General features: G+C 37.4%; 1 protein-coding gene across 2 annotated transcripts in view; it reads left to right on the top strand.

Moving 5' to 3' along the window:
* nptnb (neuroplastin b) overlaps window positions 1-19,869 on the top strand; it is a 60,868-nt gene that overhangs the window by 22,859 nt on the left and 18,140 nt on the right. For both annotated transcript variants that reach the window (XM_082182386.1, XM_082182385.1), the window contains exons 3-5: window positions 1,138-1,315; window positions 3,294-3,388; window positions 18,824-18,960. In XM_082182386.1, the coding sequence (XP_082038512.1) occupies window positions 1,138-1,315; window positions 3,294-3,388; window positions 18,824-18,960 (410 nt within the window). The remainder of the gene's footprint in view (window positions 1-1,137; window positions 1,316-3,293; window positions 3,389-18,823; window positions 18,961-19,869) is intronic.

Consider the following 19,869-nt stretch of genomic DNA (forward strand, 5'->3'; position numbering starts at 1 on the left):
GCATGTCTTAAACCACATTGTGCTCTCACGCTACAGTAATTTGCCCTGTTTAGTAAATCTGACCTTAAGTGTATTAGTTTATGTTAAAACTGTAATCCAAATGAATGGAGATTTTCTATGCCATTCAAATGCATAAATCTCAAACTTAGGCCTCAATATTTTTGAGTGTTTTATTGATAGCTAAAAGCATCATCCGTATAAGTCAAAATATTTCATGAATAAGGACGTATGCGTTTCAATTCTGTACAAATGTGCACGTGCAGATTCTTTGTTTTTATATAATAAAATAAAATAAAAGCATTACTAGTAGAGATAAACTTTGACCACTGATATCTGCCCAGATGAACAGAAACTATGACAGTGTTAAATAGACATTTTGCACGTGAAATCATCCATGTTTAACTGGATTTAATGGACACACAAGATGATTTTACTGTAAAAGTGGTCTTGTGTTGAACTGATGAGGCTTATATTGTGATCTGATCACAACTGCATGTTCACTTTCAGTCTTGATTGTCTGTGGCTGTGAATTGAGTGTCTATTTTCTAATTTTTTGTTCATCTCAAAGAAATGTTATGCCATTTTTGTCCCATTTCAGGCGTATATTAAGGCCAGTATGGAGATATAGATGCTCTTAAAAGGAATGGTTCACCAAAACAATTGAAATTCATGTCTTTTGAAACCTGAATGACTTCTGTAGGAAATGTAAGATTTATTTATGTCTGAATGTTTAATCTTCTGGCTTCACTTGACTTCAAATGCACGAGTTGTGTGGACTTTTATTTAGTTTTTGTCCTGTTTTGGAGCTTAAGAGTCATTGGTCACAGTCCACTTTCTTCGATTCATCTTTTTTGTGTGTTTCACTAAAGAAAGAAAGTCATACAGGTTTTAAACGACAGTACAATTTTGACCGAATCTTCATCTTTGAGTGAACTGTCCCTTTAAACTTCTAAATAATCTATAAATGGACATATGTTGAACCTAATTTACAAGATTTGTTAACATTATTTGGTGTGCAACCACACATGTGTTCCCCTACACAGGTACACGTCCGGGAAGGTCTCAAGGAAACACGAATGTCCACTAAGTTTGTGATGTTGTATTCTCTAACTGTGCAGAACTCTGTCTTCGTTTCAGAGCCACGAATCAATGCTTCCGATCAGGAGATTTTGCAGCCTAAAAGCGGGCAGGAATTACCCATCATCCTTCAGTGTAACCTCACGAACTCGCACAGCATACACCAGGAAAGCTTCTGGATGAAGAACGGACAGGAGATCGCCAACACAAAGACCGCGCACAAACACACAATGTTCAAGTGAGATTTCAATGGAAAATGTGCTTCTTGCTTCGGGTTTACCGACTGAATGCGTCTCTGCTGCGTCTGTGGCATGATCTCAATTACCACAGATTAATCATTTCATCCCTCGGATTATTCAAAACTACAGGAAACATGCTTAAATTGATAGATTAAGGGTTTCCAGTAGTTTAGCATTAAAATATGAAAGCGACTGCACTGATTAGTGCTTCAAATACATCTGACAGGAGGATGAATCTCATTAAAGGTGTCATATTTCACCCAAAATCAAATAGAAAACAAACATATTACTGTAATATCATTCATATATATATATATATATATAGATGGATGGATGGATGGATAGATTTAATTGTAATATATTAAAATATTTATATTATAATTATAAATATAATTACATCTATAAATTACTATATACAGTACATAAACAATTTATTAATGTAATATAATTTAATATAAAAAAATATACTTACTGTATATAAGTACAAATACAAGATATATATATATATATATAAATAATATATATGTATACTGTATCTAATATTTTTTATAATATTTTGTTTTTAAAGTTTTATATATTATGTTTTATATATTATATATTATTTAACGCTTTAAAAATATATATATATTTTTTGCAAATGTGAAATAGAATTTAAATGTAAAATATAACTATGATATCAAAAATGCAATTTATAATTTTGTTTTCCATTTCATTTTGGGGTGAAATATGACACATTTCCATGAGAATTCATGAAATTCAGCATTATTAATGAGAGTGTTTTTTTGTTTAGTTTTTTTGCATTACAGTAATGCCGATCAGATAATGAAAATAATGTCACGATGCATAAATCACTTAATGGTTCTATTTAAGCAAAACATTTATTTATTAGCTTTTTTGTTTTTGTTTTTTTATATAAAAATGATATAATTTGTCAATTTCTCTCTTTTGTCTTGGGGGTGAAACGTAACCTGTCAGATTCTCCCGGGCATTTTTTCCAGTTTCCCTTCCGCCCGTGGAGTCTGTAATATATGAGTATTTGAGTGTAGCATCTCAGGATACTGAGGACAATCAGGATGTTGGAGCACAAAATCTCTTTAGTAACACGTCTCATCAGAGCGAGTGATGTGTCGAAAGGCGATCTGCTGTCAGACTCATGTCACAGACTCAGTAGAGACGCTTCACTCCTGAGTCGACAGCACTGTGCCGGAAGCTCTCACTCTGTCCAACAAAACACATCTCCACCTGAAAACTGCTCTCTGAAAACATCCTCGTAATAGAGTTCTGTCTGGTGATTAATAATGCAATATATCTCCATGATTAATATCGGCTCCTAGAGCAATTGCGCGCCTGAAAATGCTTTCATGTCATTCCAAAACCCTGTATGCTGTTATTTTCTGTTGCAATTTTATATAGTGACAAGGTATAATGAACTGCAAAAAGAGTTTTATTTCAAGCCTTCTGAAGTCATTTGCTAGTTGTGATGAAAAGATAAAAAATTCAAGTTATTTGCCTGAAATCTTTCTCCATTCTCTAACCCAGGATCAGTGGCGTTTTCTAAAATGTTGCACCCTTTTTTAATATGAATGCACGTAAGATTTCAGAGCTTCTGGAAGATTGTCTGTGAGTAAAGATTAAATGTTCTGATGCATGATGCGAAGGCAAGGTCGTGGGCTCGATTCCCAGGGAATGCAATGCATGAGCTGATCTGCTGTAATGTGCACCGTGAATGCAATGTAAAAGTACATATCTGCCTAATGCATAAGATGTAAATGTTCCTCACACATCTTTAGGAGACTTGAAATATAGTGCAATCAATGTAAGCTTGATGCATGAAAAAGAACAGCATACAATGACATGAGGGGGAGAAAATAAAGGCTTTTTCATTTTTTTGGTGAACTGTTCCTTTAAGAGTTTTATTTTTTTTTTTAGAGATGTTCTATTTTTGAGCTGGCAGTGATTTTGTTTCTTGTTTTGTAGGTTAAGTAAACCGAGGGCAGATGATGCTGGTGAATACATGTGCGTTTACACCTTTAAATCAGCTCCAAATGCCAATGCTACCATTGAGGTCAAAGGTAAGAAATCCTGTCAGAAACTCATTAACATGCCGTTAACACCATCGAAACGCTGTTGCCATCCAGTAGAGACCGAACCCGGGTTATAATTAGCTATTGTTTGGAGTTGTAATTAGCCTCTCTTCACCTTAAAATAAACTCAGTTCTGGTCCTGAATCCTCACTGCCGCTCTGGTTAGTTTCGACACTCGAGAGCCGCTGTCAATCATCTCCAGGACTTCATAACCAGTCAAACGTGCGGCGACTGTAGATTTCAGACTGTAGGACTCAAAAGAGGAAAGAAAAAATGACTCACGGAAATGTTTTTATGATTCTCACTGGTGTTTCTTATTATTGTACGTCATTTTATATTACTGTAAAAAAAAAAAATACTATGATTAAAAAAACAAACATTTTTAAGCATAAATTAGTACCTGAGATGTAATTATACCATTGTTTATTTGCACTTTACTAAAGAGATTTTATTTATTTAAGCATAAATTAGTACCTGACAATATATACAATAAAATAAACAATACAACTATTTTTGCATATTACAAAAAAGAGATTTATTTATTTAATTTATATTACAATAAAAACTTTATATTTACTTTAATATTACAAAAAAGTTTTTTAGTTTTTTTTTACATTTTAATTTAAATAAGAACAAATTAGTACCTGATATAAAATTATACACATTACTAAAGATATATATGATTTTTATTTATAACATATTTCATTTTTAATTAAAAAGCATAAATTATCACCTTACAAGTACCTTTTTTTTTGTTGCATATTACAAAAAAAAAAATATATATTTATTTATTTATTTATTAATATAACAGTAAAAACAGTAATACTGTGATTTTTTTTCAATTACATTTTTTATTTAAATAAGCATAAATTTGTACCTGACAAAATAAATCCTTCTTTTTTTTTTTTGCGTATTACAAAAATGTTATTTATATTTTATTTATGTTTAGTAAAAACTGTAATACTATGACTTTTATTCTTAAAATGTTACTTTATAATTTGAATGTAAATAAGCTTAAATTAATGCATATAAAAAATTAGGCCTTATTATTAATTTATACTATGTGGTGAAATATAGTCGATCCATGCATGTTCTTGCCAGGCTTTGTGAAATTCCCTCATTCTGTAATATTTTAGACAGTGGATTATATATCGATAACCACAGATAATGTTTGCATGCATATGAAGTGTATTATGTCCCCCGAGAGCCGGCACAGTCTGAGCTCGCCTGCGTGTTCCTCACTGTTAAGCCAATTTGTTGTGACACGCCGTCAAGCGCACTGAGCATGCCCAGACCATCATGTCAAAAGCTCACTTTAAGCGTTGCCTGGTTACGTAACGTGATGATGTCACTCTCGCTGCGGCCCGCGGCCTGTTAGACGACAGAAACACACGATCCCTCATCCTGACGGATTGTCCCTGTCCTATTTCTGTCTCCATACATTCACAACCGGAGCGAGCTTCTTCATATCAGGCTGCTTTAAACTCGTCAATTAACGCTGTTCAGGATTTTTGATGCTTGATAGTATTTTGGTGAATATTTTATAATGTCTAATCGTTTTGCAAAGACACAAAAAGGAGAAAATGACTGAATGAAAACGAGACCTGGTCACATTTCACCACGTTATCAAATGAACTGAAAAAAGTAAGTTTGTAATTCAAAATAAGTCATTATGTCTACTAAATAATATTTAGAAATACAGATATTTTTGCAAAAAGAAAACAGCTATTTTAAGACTATTAAGATTATCTGCATTATCTATTTCTCTCCAGTGTGTTCTCATTGCTTTAATACTGTAGTTTTTACTGTACTGTATTTTTAATCAACGGTACATCAAATAATGACGTTCAACTACTAGGCTATACAATTTAAATAATATATGATTTTTTGTGTTATTGTCATGAAAATAATAAAAAAAATCATAAAATAGCTCACATTTTAACACAGTATATTTTCATAATTATCATATATTTCATGGAAATATTTAATAATTATTATGTCAAGTCATATAATTATGTGTCAGCTATATATATATTAATGCACTGCTCGCACACAGAGGTCGTAAAAAAGTCTTGTACACATACTTAACATTATAATGTATACTAATAATTAACATAAAAACATGTGAAATATGATCGACACATGTTCTTGACCGGTTGAGATTCACGTAAACATTAATGAAAGTGCAGAAGATCAGATGAAGATGAGCTTGTGTTGAACTGTGGGAGTCGCTCAGGCCGAATGTGTCCCATCATGCATTCTGTTCACCCCCGACCACTCGTGTGTTTGGCACCTCTCTCGCGCTCTCTCACACAGACACACACACACACACACACACACACACAAACACACACACACACACACACACACACACACACACACACACACACACACACACACACACACACACACACACACTCTCTCTCTCGCTCTATGTCTCTCTCTCTCTTACACACACAGACACACTCTATCTCATAAAACACACACACACACACTCACACTCACTCACTCACTCACTCACTCTCACTCTCTCTAATTCAAATAAAAATTTAAGTGAGCTTTATTGGCATGAAAAATTGTACATTGTATTGTCAAAGCATTTATATGAGCATGGAAAATAAAAAATGAACAAAGTAGAACAAATTCTGTATTGCACAAGTGGAAAAACGGGAAGAAATAATAAACAGAGCAATTCCAATATAGGGTCTTCACACCTGTGTGTGTGTGTGTGTGTGTGTGTGTGTGTGTGTGTGTGTGTGTGTGTGTGTGTGTGTGTGTGTGTGTGTGTGTGTGTGTGTGTGTGTGTGTGTGTGTGTGTGTGTCTTTTTGTGGCAGGAATTGATGTACTTTGCTGGGCTCTTCTCAGCGTTCACTTCATGGTTTTTAAGGGCTTTAAAGTAAGAGTTGGGGTCGCTCAAAATGTAATGGCTCTTTTCTCAAAGTGGATTAATAGAGGATACCGGCATAATTCTGCCCTGCATGCGTTATTAGGTGTGTGTGTGTGTGTGTGTTTCTCTGTACTCTAAGGATGCTTTTACAAAACTGGGCTTCAATCAGATGTTTGTCCCATTTGTCAAATCCGTGATTTAGGAGAAGTTTCGCCGATTCATCAGTGTATATTGAAGAGCTGATAGTGGGCAGTCCTCGAGTGAAGACTTCAGTTTGTTTCTTGCCAATTCTGATTGCACATGTATTATTTGACTGCATGTTTTTTATGATGTTGTATGTTTTGCCCCCTATACCTCTGGGCCCTATCTCGCACCCAGCGCAATTGACTTTGTACACGACACATGTATCATTCCTATTTTGCACCTAACACACAGTGGACTCTTCCCTCCACAGACGCACGTCGGTAAATTAGGGAATGAACTTGCGCTCCCGGGGGCGGTTCAGCGAAAAGAGGAGGCGTGTTCCAGCGCAAACGTTCCCTGGTGCTATTTTGCAGTTTCAGAAAACAATTCCGCCACAGACCAGTGAGAAACCTAGTCTAAAGTCAGCGGCGCGTTCAGATCAGTGTTGTTTTCGTCAACGATGACGATAACGAAATTATTTCGTTGACGCACCTTTTTTTTATGACGATAACGCGACGATGACTAGCTAAAAATGGCTCTAAGGTGACTAAAACATGACGAGACGTTTTTGAGTTTTCGTTGACGAGACGAGACGGAACGAAAATGATTATAAGTCTGACGTTCAATTAGGGTTGCCAACCGAGAAAAAAAAAAACAACGGTGCGGTAGATACTAATTTCTCCCCCTGTTTGTCTATGATCAGCGTAGCGTTTTTAACATCTTGGAACATCATCAGAGAATGCCTTTTTAATTGGTCGTTTCGCATTGTGAGTCACGTATCGTAGCAACGATGACGACAAGTGACAACAGCGGGAAATGTAAAAATGACTACCTCTCTCCGAGCAGCCGGCCGCCGGCGAGAAAGAAAAGAGCACAGAAATGTAAAATTGAATGGTAAAATGACTACCCGTAGCTGGAATGCGTGAGGGACAATGAATACAAGGCCAATTGTACCATATGCCGTCGCGTTTTTTCTGTTTGTCACGGCGGAGTGTGTGATATTAAGCAGCACGCATCAGGAGATAATCTAATAATTCTATTGAATAAGTTCGCACACAAGGCTACAGAAAACTGTTGTGTTTATTTTTCTTCAAATGCAGTCTAAGCCGGTGAGTTTTGAATGTTATATGTTGTATTTGTTTAAGTTAAAAATAAAACGTATTATAAACCAAACAAATCCATGGTTCATTGTTGGCAAAATTATCATGATAGCCTTTATATTTCACATCTATGTGGTTCAGTCTTGTATATTAGGCCTACTTTGCTATTCTATAAATATATAGGCCTAATAAGTTGTATTATAATATGCTATAAGGTATGAAATATATTTATCTAAATGTATCAATTAGTTTCCACAATATTCACCAGAAGTCATCATTAAGGGGTTATTTAAAAAAAAAAAAAAGTTATGAATTGCAACACTTGCTACAACCTGTCAAACCTAAGCCCATGTCCAATACTTTTTAACCTAAATTATTTTTTTAAAGACTAAGTTACTTTTTTATTTTTTTATTTTTATTTTTTACTAAAATTGACTAAAACTTGACTAAAACCTTTTTGCGTTTTCGTCGACTAAAACTTGACTAAAACTATCAAGTTTATAAGTGACTAAAATGTGACTAAAACTAAAAAGCATTTTCGTCCAAAAGACTAAGACTAAAACTAAAAGGGCTGCCAAAAACAACACTGGTTCAGATGCTATTTTAAGGGCGCATGCTTGGCCATAATGTAGCGTGTGCACAACGCACACACACTTTGCTTCTCTCATCTACACAGACGCAGCAGTTCACATTTTTGCAAACCATACATTATTACAAGGAACAATATTACCACACGAGGGAAATCATTGTGGTGTCCATGAAGATGTGAAAAAATTACACATTTACCCAAATTATCATACGCCTGTTTAACCGAAGCTAATTTGTGTGTGTTTCTCCATCCCCAATGTCACTTCTCTGTGTTTTACGGCCCTGACGAGAACGTCGGTCTCCTCGGCTGTGAACCGCTCCTGGCGCGCGTCTGGCAAATCCGCCGTTATAATAGCAATCCGCCATGGAACAAGCGCACCTGCTCTTAAAGGGAATGTGAGATGACGCTCTGATTGGTTTATTTCACGTTACGCCCAAACCACACCTATGAGTAATGAAGCGACTTCAGACCAACACATTTTAGATTTGCGTCGGGCGCAAGAGTCATTTATCCCGCCGGTATAATAGCAACAGCGCCCGAGATCCGCCCACAAAGTTACTTGTGTTTCGCGTTTGATACTTGCGTTTCAGATCATTAAAATAGGGCCCAATGTCTGAGAGTTTAGACTGTAGAACTTGGTGCCAAATTGAGTCGAAGGCCTTCTAGAAATCTACACACACACTCTGTCACTGTTTGGATCTAATGTGTCTCCACGTCTGAAGACTGGCGTTGTGAGTCCTCTACTCCAGGTGTCGGGGGAATGACCGTGATGAACAGGTTTAGTGAGGCCGGTCTGAGTGTGTGTTCTGTGTTCTTCAGCGGCTCTTTGAGGATCTGGTCCACTTGCTTTTAGATTTTTAGGGCCTGGATTTTATCGATCAGTTCATTTTCTGTGATTGGGTTTTGTACCAATTGCATGTTCCATATTGATAATTTTTTCATTTATTTGGGTTTGTTTTAATTTCACTATAAAGTTGTTGAAAGTGATTTTTCCGGTGTCTCCATTTTGTATGGATGTTTCTTGATTCCAATTGTTCCCAAAATTTGTGAGAGTTTACAGATTCTTCAATAGTTTTTAGCTGATTTTGCATGTAATGTGTGCATTTTTATACTGTTCAAGTTCCTCATTGTTTTTTGCTCATTGTTTTACATTCTAAATCAAACCATTTTTCTTTCTCTTGTTTGGTTTTATGGTTTTTCGTAGAGGATTTGAGATTAGATAAAGTTGCCAAATAATCAAATATATAATTTATGTTCATACTTTTGGATGGGCTATTGATGTTTATGCAATCATGTCCTCTTATAATGATGCGGCCGAGGCTGAAAACAGCGCAAGTGTCACGCGTGCTCCTGTGTGTGTGTGTGTGTGTGTGTGTGTGTGTGTGTGTGTGTGTGTGTGTGTGTGTGTGTGTGTGTTCCGTGACATTCCGCTTTATACAGTAAATTCCGTTTCTTTGACTGGATTCCGCGATTCCGTCCGTGTTTTCTGCGTCACGGAAATCAGGCCTATTATATTGAGGTGTTTTGCAACTTCAGTGTAGTGATTTATTGCAACTTCAGCAAAGTCTGCGGCTGCCTGAACTTTGAGAGACGACTGATGCGTGATCAGTGAAGCGGCTCCAGTCAGTGCTTTCGGTGTGACAGTGCAAAACTTTCAGTGCCTTCAGCTTTCCGCGTTGATTGGCCGGGCCGGACTCGTGACTCCCAAACGAATCAGATGGGCGGGGACATTGGTCTAGACTCTAGAGTTCCGTCAGAGGTGTCTGCGTCAGAGTCAAATAAAGCGCATTTCAAAATTAAATTATTTTATCGGCAAATTGGTTTTGAAAATGGCCGAAACCGATAACCATAAAAATGCTTAATATCAGCGCCGATAATCGGTCGACCCCATCCCTCTCTCTCGACTCTCTCTCTTTGGCTCTCTCTCTCTGACTCTCTCTCTCTCTCTTTGGCTCCCTCTCTCTCTCTCTCTCTCTCTCTATTCTCTCTCTGACTCTCTCTCTCTCTCTCTCTCTCTCGACTCTCTCTTTGGCTCTCTCTCTGACTCTCTCTCTCTTTGGCTCTCTCTCTGACTCTCTCTCTCTCTCTCTCTTTGGCTCTCTCTCTCTCTCTCCCTCTTTCTCTCCGACTCTTTGGCTCTCTCTCTCTCTTTGGCTCTCTCTCTCTGACTCTCTCTCTCTCTCTTTGGCTCCCTCTCCCTCTCTCTGGCTCCCTCTCTCTGACTCTCTCTCTATTCTCTCTCTTTGGCTCTCTCTCTGACTCTCTCTCTCTCTCTCTCTCTCTCTCTCTCGACTCTCTCTTTGGCTCTCTCTCTGACTCTCTCTCTCTTTGGCTCTCTCTTTGGCTCTCTCTCTCTCTCTCTTTGGCTCTCTCTCTCTCTCTGACTCTCTCTCTCCCTCTTTCTCTCCGACTCTTTGGCTCTCTCTCTCTCTCTCTCTCTCTCTCTCTCTCTGAGGCAACAGATGGCGTTCTGCATGCTGGGTTGGGTTGGGTTGTGTTGGGATTAAGGCTCTGGATTCACTCCCAGTGTTTCTGATGGCAGGAGTTGACTGTCCACTATCGTAATCTGCCCAGTGAATGCTTCAAGGTTTACGCTCTGAAGTCTGTGTAAATAGGAATATAATGTGATGTTTGTGCACAGCGATCAGAGAGTTAAATCACGTCAGGTGCAGTGAAACCCAGCCTGCACCTTTACGTGCGTTTATATTTAGTCCGCATTATTAGGGAAGGATCCCGGAGCGCCATCTGTCGTGAGCGTGAGTCCATACATTACCCTGCGTGAGTTCCTGTCTCGATCCTACTGTATATTTTCCATCTGTCACCGATTTCATTCGGTTTGGGTTACACGAGCTCTTTCCTTTCAAGGCAAACGAGATGCTCCACAAATAGCAGCGTATACCAGCTATCAGTATCCCAGTATCCGACCTGTTCCCGATCTCTGCCCGGCATTGATCACACACTTCCGCTGCTCATCACTTGAGGAGGTTTTGAAGATAATGTGAATTTGGGGTAAAATGTGTTTATCATGAAAATAATGTCGCAAATACAAAAAAGGGCTTCATTCTCTTTAAGCATGATATATATATTGTCAAATATGCAGATCGCATTTTACCTTTAATTAAAAAGTAATTATTTCTATTAAATAATTATATTTTGCAATATTTATTATATATACTATTATATATATTAATTATAATAATAAATCCTAGTTTGAAATAAAAAATAAGTCATTATTTCTATTAAATAATAATATTTTGCAATATTAATTATATACACTATTATATATTAATTATAATATTATTATATTACTATTTTGTAATTAAAAATAAGTCATTATTTCTATTAAACAATTATATTTAGCAAAATATTAATTATATACACTATTACATATATTAATTATTATTATTATTATTTTGTAATTAAGTCACTTCTATTAAATAATAAAATGATGCTATATATATATATATATATCCCTGTTTTAGGACTATTAAAATGGTTTACAATTTCCATTTTTCTCTTAAATCTGACTCTTATTAGATTCTCATAACTAACAGTAGTTTTCAGTCAATTTGTAAATTAGCAGTACATAAAATACTATTATGATGTACATGATATACAAAAAAAATATATATATATATATATATATGCTGTTAAATATATATAATATTGTAAAAGTGGGCCAGGTAATGGAGAAAGTGGCAATGTATTGTGTCTGAAAGATGCGCTGTGAGTGAGGATAATGCCGAGCTAAGCTCTCCGTCGCTTCTCTGCTCGTGACTCACACACACACACACACACACACACACACACACACACACACACACACAGTATCCTCAGAAGGCACGTGTGCACCATAATTAGAGTTGATGATGTCAGCCAAGCTCCAATCCACGCCTCCTCCATCCACACGTTCAGAGATTCGCTTCATCCTGATTAATTGCACGGAAGGAATTACGGCAATTTCGGAGATTAGCGGCGCCTGCGTGTTAAAACCAGCGAGGGGTTACGATCATATCCAGTATTCCTTAATTCGGAGGAATATTGCAGCGCGGGTGTGTGTGTGTGTGTGTGTGTGTGTGTGTGTGTGTGTGTGTGTGTGTGTGTGTGTGTGTGTGTGTGTGTGACATTGAGCTGTGTATTATCCAGTGAAGGGAATGATGTGACTCAGCACATCGGAGAGGGGAAGCCTGAATTACTGCGCCCGCGGGGGTGCTTTTAATTAAGTCTGTGCCATCTCGTTTATGTCAGTCATTTGCGGTGTTAGGATACACAATTATTATGCAAGCCTGGTTACGATTTAAAAAATATATATTATTTTTTTCATCCACATCTCAATATAAGTGGCTGTTAGTCTGTATGCCAAATGAAGTTATGGTTTTGTTACTAGGGCTGTGACGGTATGGGATTTTTTCTTACCGCGGTAAAGAAGCAACAAATCTCGCGGTTTGGCGGTTAACCGACACCCCACCCACCACCCCAAAAAATAAATAAATAAATAAAAATCACCCGCGGCCGCGTCACACACTGCAGACGCGATCAAGAACGCATGTAGCTTGTAAATGACAATGGAAATGAATAACATAAAGCAGTATTCTTTATTAACAAATAAACAAATTAACATTTATATTAAATTGTAAATATGAATAATTAACTATTAATTAAGGCCGGCGACACACTGGCTGCATGGTGTGAGTGTGGCGTTTCTGTTGCGTGTAAGCTGCGTGGCTTTTTTTATGTCTTTGCACACCAGAAACAGCGCTGCTGCTGTTAGGTGACATATAAGCCTCATTGGTGATATATTCGACATATGGGGAGAGAGTTGTGGAAGGCCTATACTTAATGTTAAACATAAATATATAACAGCAAAGACAGCGTCGGCAGTATTGACGGCAAAATAGGCTAGAGAATATTTCGTTCTGTATTGACAGGTGCAATATTTGAAAATCGATAATATTTTTTTTAATTACATTTATATCTGCATTTATGTCAAAACCTAAACTTTCAAACATCAAAATGTAATTTATTAATATGTATTCATGTCAAAATGACATACAAACATTTTTTTCCTATTCTATTTTGCCAGGAAACGCTTCCAACAGGCTTGCGTGAAAAATAGGCGTCGGTTCTATTTATAGCATGCACGCTTTTTTTCCGCGCGGCTCGTGCCGCAACTGAGACGCGCGTGTCACGCAGGCAGTGTGCAAGCTAAACGGACACGCAGCCAGTGTGTAGCCGACCTAAGGTAGGTGTGCTGCACTTAAGTCCAGCAAACGCCACAGGATGGTTAATTTTTCTAAGATGTGGTCTTAAGTTAGTGGTATTTCCTCGCGAGACGGATACTTTTGTGCGACAAATACGGCATATTGCCTTGTCCAAATTCACCGGATTCCCCTTAATTGTCACCTGCCTCAAAGGCGACACAGTATTTGGCTTAGACACTAGATTCGTGGCTATTTTTTGAATAATGTCATTCGGCTAGCGCCGTCAACTGTTATTGCCTATACCACATGAGAGAGATCGCTACTTGCAATTAAAATCTCCAACTGTTTACGTTATGCTTGTCTTTTATGCCTGTGTTTGTTTGTATTTAATTGAACATTATCTGTAAACATCACAAGTACTGAAACCTAGCAGTTAATTAATAATAATCAGAAACACACAAAAAAATAAATCCCCCATATGTTTAACGGACTGTCCCTCCCTTGCGCAGGAAGCGTTTTTTTTTCCTCCAGAAGCACTTGAACATGGGACTCGCAGAATACAGTAAATTATAAGCAAAAATGAATGTGTTTATAGTTCATATCACACACCATATGCACTCCTGTAACAAAAAAAAAAAAAAAAAAGGTGCGGTGATGACATCACACCGCGGTAGGCATCTCATTAACGCGATATTGCGGTGATGCGGTTATCGTCACACCCCTATTTGTTACTGTCTTGTTTTCCAGTGCAAATATCTAAACATTTTTACAAAATAAAGGTACATTTACTTACTGCAAAATGGCACACAAGTTGAGAAGAAATATGGAGTCTGTCAAGTGTGAACTCACTTAATGTTAAAGGATTAGTTCACTTTCAAAAAAAATTTTGCTAAAAATTTACTCCCCCTGATGTCATCCAAGATATCCATGTCTTTCTTTCTTCAGTGGAAAAGAAATTAAGGTTTTTGAGGAAAACATCCCAGGATTTTTCTGCATATAATGGACTTCAATGGCAACTAAACTATTCCAATGTTTAAAGAAGGTTCAAATGTCCGTCTCAATACAGCTTCAAAGTCTCGACACGATCCCAGTCGAGAAATAAGGGTCTTATCCAGCGAAACGATCGGCCATTTTCAACAAAAAAATATATATACTTTTTAACCACAAATGCTCGTCGTGTACCATCTCTGAGATGCGTCTGTGTACTCCGCTTCAGAAAGGAGGGAAGCGTTTCTTTGGGATCTTTGGGAAACAAAGAGATCTTTGTTTTAATTTATATTATTATTAAAAAAAATTTCGTGACCTTTCCAACGTGATGACGTAATACATGCCGCATCTCAGAGATGGTACAAGACGGGCATTTGTGGTTAAAAAGTATAAATATATATATATATATATATATATTTTTTTTTTTAATGACCGATCGTTTCGCTGGATAAGACCCTTATTTCTCGACTGGGATCGTGTCGAGACTTTGAAGCTGCATTGAGACGGACATTTGAACCTTCTTTGAACATTGGTATAGTTGGGTGCCATTGAAGTCCATTATATGGAGAAAAATCCTGGAATGTTTTCCTCAAAAACCTTAATTTCTTTTCGACTGAAGAAAGAAAGACATGGATATCTTGGATGACATCGGAGTGAGTAAATTATCAGCAAAATGTTTTTTGAAAGTGAACTAATGCTTTAATACATTTCTCAGAAAACAAGACTGTATTTTATGTCTGGAAAAAGAGCAATGATATTGATGACTCATCTTGCTCTCATCAGCATATGCAAATTTCTGTCCAATCAGAGGCTGTCTTGATTGAGAATGCCCCGCCCCCTGATGCCACCTGCTTCTAACTAGCAATAGCAATATTGTTCATAATTCATTGCTGTGATGATACTTCCTTGCTATTTAAACTTATATTTATAATTATTAGGAAGTATTATTAAAGTAAATGCGGTCAGTTTTGATGTCATGGTGAATTTAATGTCCACAAACTCCATAAAAATGATCCCTGTAAGGGACCGTTCGGTATTTATGGAAGGGGCCACCGGAGGAAAATAGGGGAGGGTCATGTCTTTTTATTCTTTGTTGAGGGGAGGGTCATTCAACTTTTTTTAGTCTAGGGGGAGGGTCACCCAACATTTATATACATGAAAACAGCAACATTTCAAAGTGGCTTGTTTGGTGATATTTTTTTCCATTTAGCTCCATGTTGATCTCGCGTTATCAGCCCCCCTTCGATATCAGATGGGTCTGACCCAACAAAAATCCAGTTTGGCGCTGTTTGACAGTGCGCGCGCACTTCAGTTCACGCTTAGAAAAAATGCATCATGTCAGAACAGAATGCCAATGAAATGTTTACCCGGCAAAGCTTTAAAGCACGAGCAAATAATGAACTTTTGTGATTGCGAATAAGTGCACAGTGTCCTGTGAGTGTAACTCTACCACTGCATTAACATGTGATGTGAACGTCGAGTTTTACAGTTTTGCGACTGAGGCGCCAGAACTGCTGCTGATAGAATGTGCGCTGTAGCGCGATACTACCATATTTTAGTTCCATTCTTATTTTGTTTCCACGATGTGTAAGATGTAGGGCTACCACATCTTTAAATTACTATTAGTATTATTTAAGTTAACATAATAAAATACGTAGACCTACACCACAAAAACTAGTTGAGGATAAATTCGTTAAAATTGGGCGATTCCAGTGTTATAGACGTAACATTTGCAGTCAAAACTTGAAATATAAATTCTCAGAAAATGCATTTAATACCAATATTTTGGAGTCAAGACATTAGAAAAATAAAGGAGTCAAGACATTAGAAAAATATCAGTCTACACATTAAATTTTATATTTAATATGAGGGAAATACACATGTGACGTGACGTGACACAAAAAAATCTTTAAAGGGATACTTCACCTCTGGAAAGATGAATGTGTATTTAAAATAGGTCATTTATGTAGAAGAAATGTGAAATTATTTTTGAATTTGGAGCTTTCTAGACTGAGAAAAGCCAGAAAATTTATTTTTGGCTTATGTGGATGAAAGACAACAACTCCCAGAATGCACTTGCTTCGCTGCCCTAGGAGGCCACTCCCAAGCCGCGCCTACCAGTTAGAGAGCGCAGTTGAAAACAACAAGGCTACTAGTGAGACTCTGACGCATATGAATCACTCATCCGTCCATAAGGCTAGCTACCACCGGAGCTTGAAATTCATTTCACACAAAATGTCTAACGTTAGTTAGTTGGCGAACTCATTAATGAATTACTCCTCATTTGTATTTCTTTCGAAGTGGTGAATTATTGCATGGTTACGTTACCGGGATGTTCAGTCAGATGCGGTGCGAAACTAGGATGGTTCACAACACAAACGTCCGTGTCCTCGTGTGATTCAGAGATTTCGTCCAGGAGAAATTGGCATCGTTTAAATGCTTTGCAGCAGACGGACTCTATCTCTGTGTTCGTAGCGGTTCGTAGTTGCATAGTGAGATCACCGGCGCCACCAGTCCGCCCCCAGCTCGAGCCAGTCTGGGCTTCTCGTCCGCGACAGGCAGGTCTTCTGCCTCGGCTGCTCTTCGCTATGCGGCTTGTAAAGGTAGCCACAAACACCTGATTCGAGCATCAGACTTCCGAAATCCTCTTCTTCTACATCATATTGAGTAACGTTACCCTCCGCTATTGTCATATCTTCACAGCTTGCTCCACAGTGCCTGTTAGCTTAGCTTCCAAACAAGATGGAGGATATTGCTTTTAGTTTCAGAAAGTGAAGTCCCACCCACTGATCTGTAATAGGCCTGTAGCGTGAGCGGGTCCCGCCCCCTGGAATAATGAGGAGCTAGTGTTTGTAGTCTCTACACTTTTCAATGAAATGTGACTTCCTGCTTATTATGACGCAAAATGATGATTTTTACGTCATAATAAGCAGGAAGTAAAACACTTAAATCCTTATTTCTCCCATCTCAGGGAAAAATTAATGAAAAATCCACGTTTATTATAATATATGACTGGGTTTCTAACAATACAAAGCTTAATGCAAATGGGTGAAGTGTCCCTTTAACTTTTAGGTGGCAAAATATGTTTTAGTAATTCTTCTATAAATTACACTGTGCAAACCAAAAGATATATACCCACCGGATGAATAAAGATCGGCCTCCACAGAACATAAAATATTATTTTTATTTTATTTTTCGTGTTCGCATTTATGTGAAAAAAAACAATGTTACGGGCGTGACAGTTCTCCATTACGGACATGACTGCTCTGAAAGCGACTTTAAAAATTTCACAGAGACCTCAAACAGAAAGCACAAAGCCTTTCTTTAAAGTGAATTTCATTTTTTTATTAATTGTATCTTAATTTTAATCAATGTTTCATCTGGATTTAATAAGAAGTAAATATAGTAGAAAATAGATAATCACGGAGGCGCGGGCGAGTGAACTGGACTCTTGTCTCATAAATGAACCGAAACTCAGCGTAAGGTATGCTACTTGCCTCACAGACCTGAGAAATATATAGAAAGCTTGAAATGTCTACTTTTAAACAGAACAATTCAAAACGAAGGAAAACAGACTGCTTTCTGCTTATGAAATGTGCATTTCTCTCTGGCGCGTTCTGAGAAGATCGCGACGCATCGTCAACTTCATCTTTGCAGTCGACACAGAAAACACTTGTTTATTAATAAACAATTAAAATGTTTCCTTGCTATATTTGACATATTAATAATCATTACTTTTGCTGGTTCTTTGTGACAGCTTTTAGATGCTTTATTGGCAGCCCCACCCACATGTTGAACGAGTCACAAACATCAGCACCGAAAACATGATTTTTTTCAAATCTAAAATCAAAAATCGTGATACGAACCGAATCGTAGGTTTGGTCTATCGTTACAGCCCTAGTAAGATGAGAAAGCAAGAGTTTATGGTTTAAAAAAACAAAAAAACAAAAAAAACAATGGCTATCTGAACATCTTTGCCAAGCGCAAACCAGTACAGAAGTAGGCTAATCAATAAATTATCGGGGAGGGTCATGTCTTTTTTCACAAACATTTTGGAGGGTCATAGAAAAATGTATTGCTGGCGAAGGGAGGGTCATGTCTTTTTTGACAACAGATCTCAAAACTCCTCCGGTGACCCCTTAAATAAAAAACGAACAGTCCCTAATATGTTAATGGAGGCTTTTTATGGCAAAATTATATGAAAGTCATGGAAAATAAATTCCATCGGCCCTGGTTGTGTGAAGGCAAATAAAGTCACAATTCACAGTTTAAAAGCTTTATTTTAAAGTCAGAGGATTACAGGAATCTGACTCTGTAAAAGGATGAAACATCACATCACATGACCCAAATAATACACAGCATGTCGAGACCAGAAGAAGAGAGTTGTAGAGAGAATGTAAAGTAAAGGGACCAGCTCAATGTGATGTGAATGCAATGTTATAAACTAAACCTGATGGTCTTTTCTCTCTATGCAGCTGCTCCTGAAATCTTGGGCCACAAACGAAGCGAGAACAAGAAAGAAGGAGAAAACGCGACGCTGCACTGCAAGTCGGTGGGATACCCGCATCCAGTGTGGACGTGGAGGAAGAAAGTGGGCCGAGGGTCTTACATCGTACGTATCCAACACACACAGTGTCACATGACCCTTCAGAAATCATTCAAATCAACATTTATGATTATTATCAATGTCGAAATCAGTTGTGCTGCTTCATATTTTTGGTGGAAAACGTGATGCATTTTTATTTCTCATGATTCTGTGATGAATAGAAATGTCAAAAGAAAAGCGTTTGGTTGAAATAGACTCTTTCGTAACATTATAAATGTCACTTTTTATCAATTTAGTGCATCCTTCCTGAATAGAAGTGTTCATTTTTGGACGCTTGTGTATCCTGCGATTTAAATTCAGTCTTGAAACTTCTTTGACTCTTTGACGACTTCAGTGTTTCTGAAAGAAGTTGCCAGCCACCACCAGCAGTTTTGACCATTTTCACAAAAATTTCACGCGTCCCAGATAATTTTTTTATCAACACTTGAATGTGGGAAAGTTTCATAAAAAAGGGATGGGATTCAGGACGATGATCCAAACACAGTCGATCGAGTCCATCAACACACTCAAAGCTTCAGTCCTGTAACTCGTTCTGGCTCGACATTTCATTCAGTAACATTCGGCAGATATGATTTATATGCGGTTTAATGTTAATGATCGCATTATTTTATAAATGCGTATGATTACAAGATATCGCTTGTTTCTGCTTCTTCTTTTCCAGTGTTTTGATCAGGAGATTCTGTACTCTTTAACGCCCCCTACAGTATAACCAGTGAAATCACTGAAAGACAGAAAATTCTGTCTATGGCAGGGAACCATTTTCTCACAAATTATGAACATTTCTGTCAGTGGCGGGGAAAGAGTTAAAGAGGATAGTTTACCCAAAATTTGCATCTCATGATGACATTGAAAATTAAAGGTGCAGTGTGTGATTTTTAGCGGCATCTAGTGGTGATGTTGCGAACTGCACCCAAC

Source organism: Leuciscus leuciscus (genome assembly GCF_965113295.1).
Source record: "Leuciscus leuciscus genome assembly, chromosome: 10".
Lineage (NCBI taxonomy): Eukaryota > Metazoa > Chordata > Actinopteri > Cypriniformes > Leuciscidae > Leuciscus > Leuciscus leuciscus.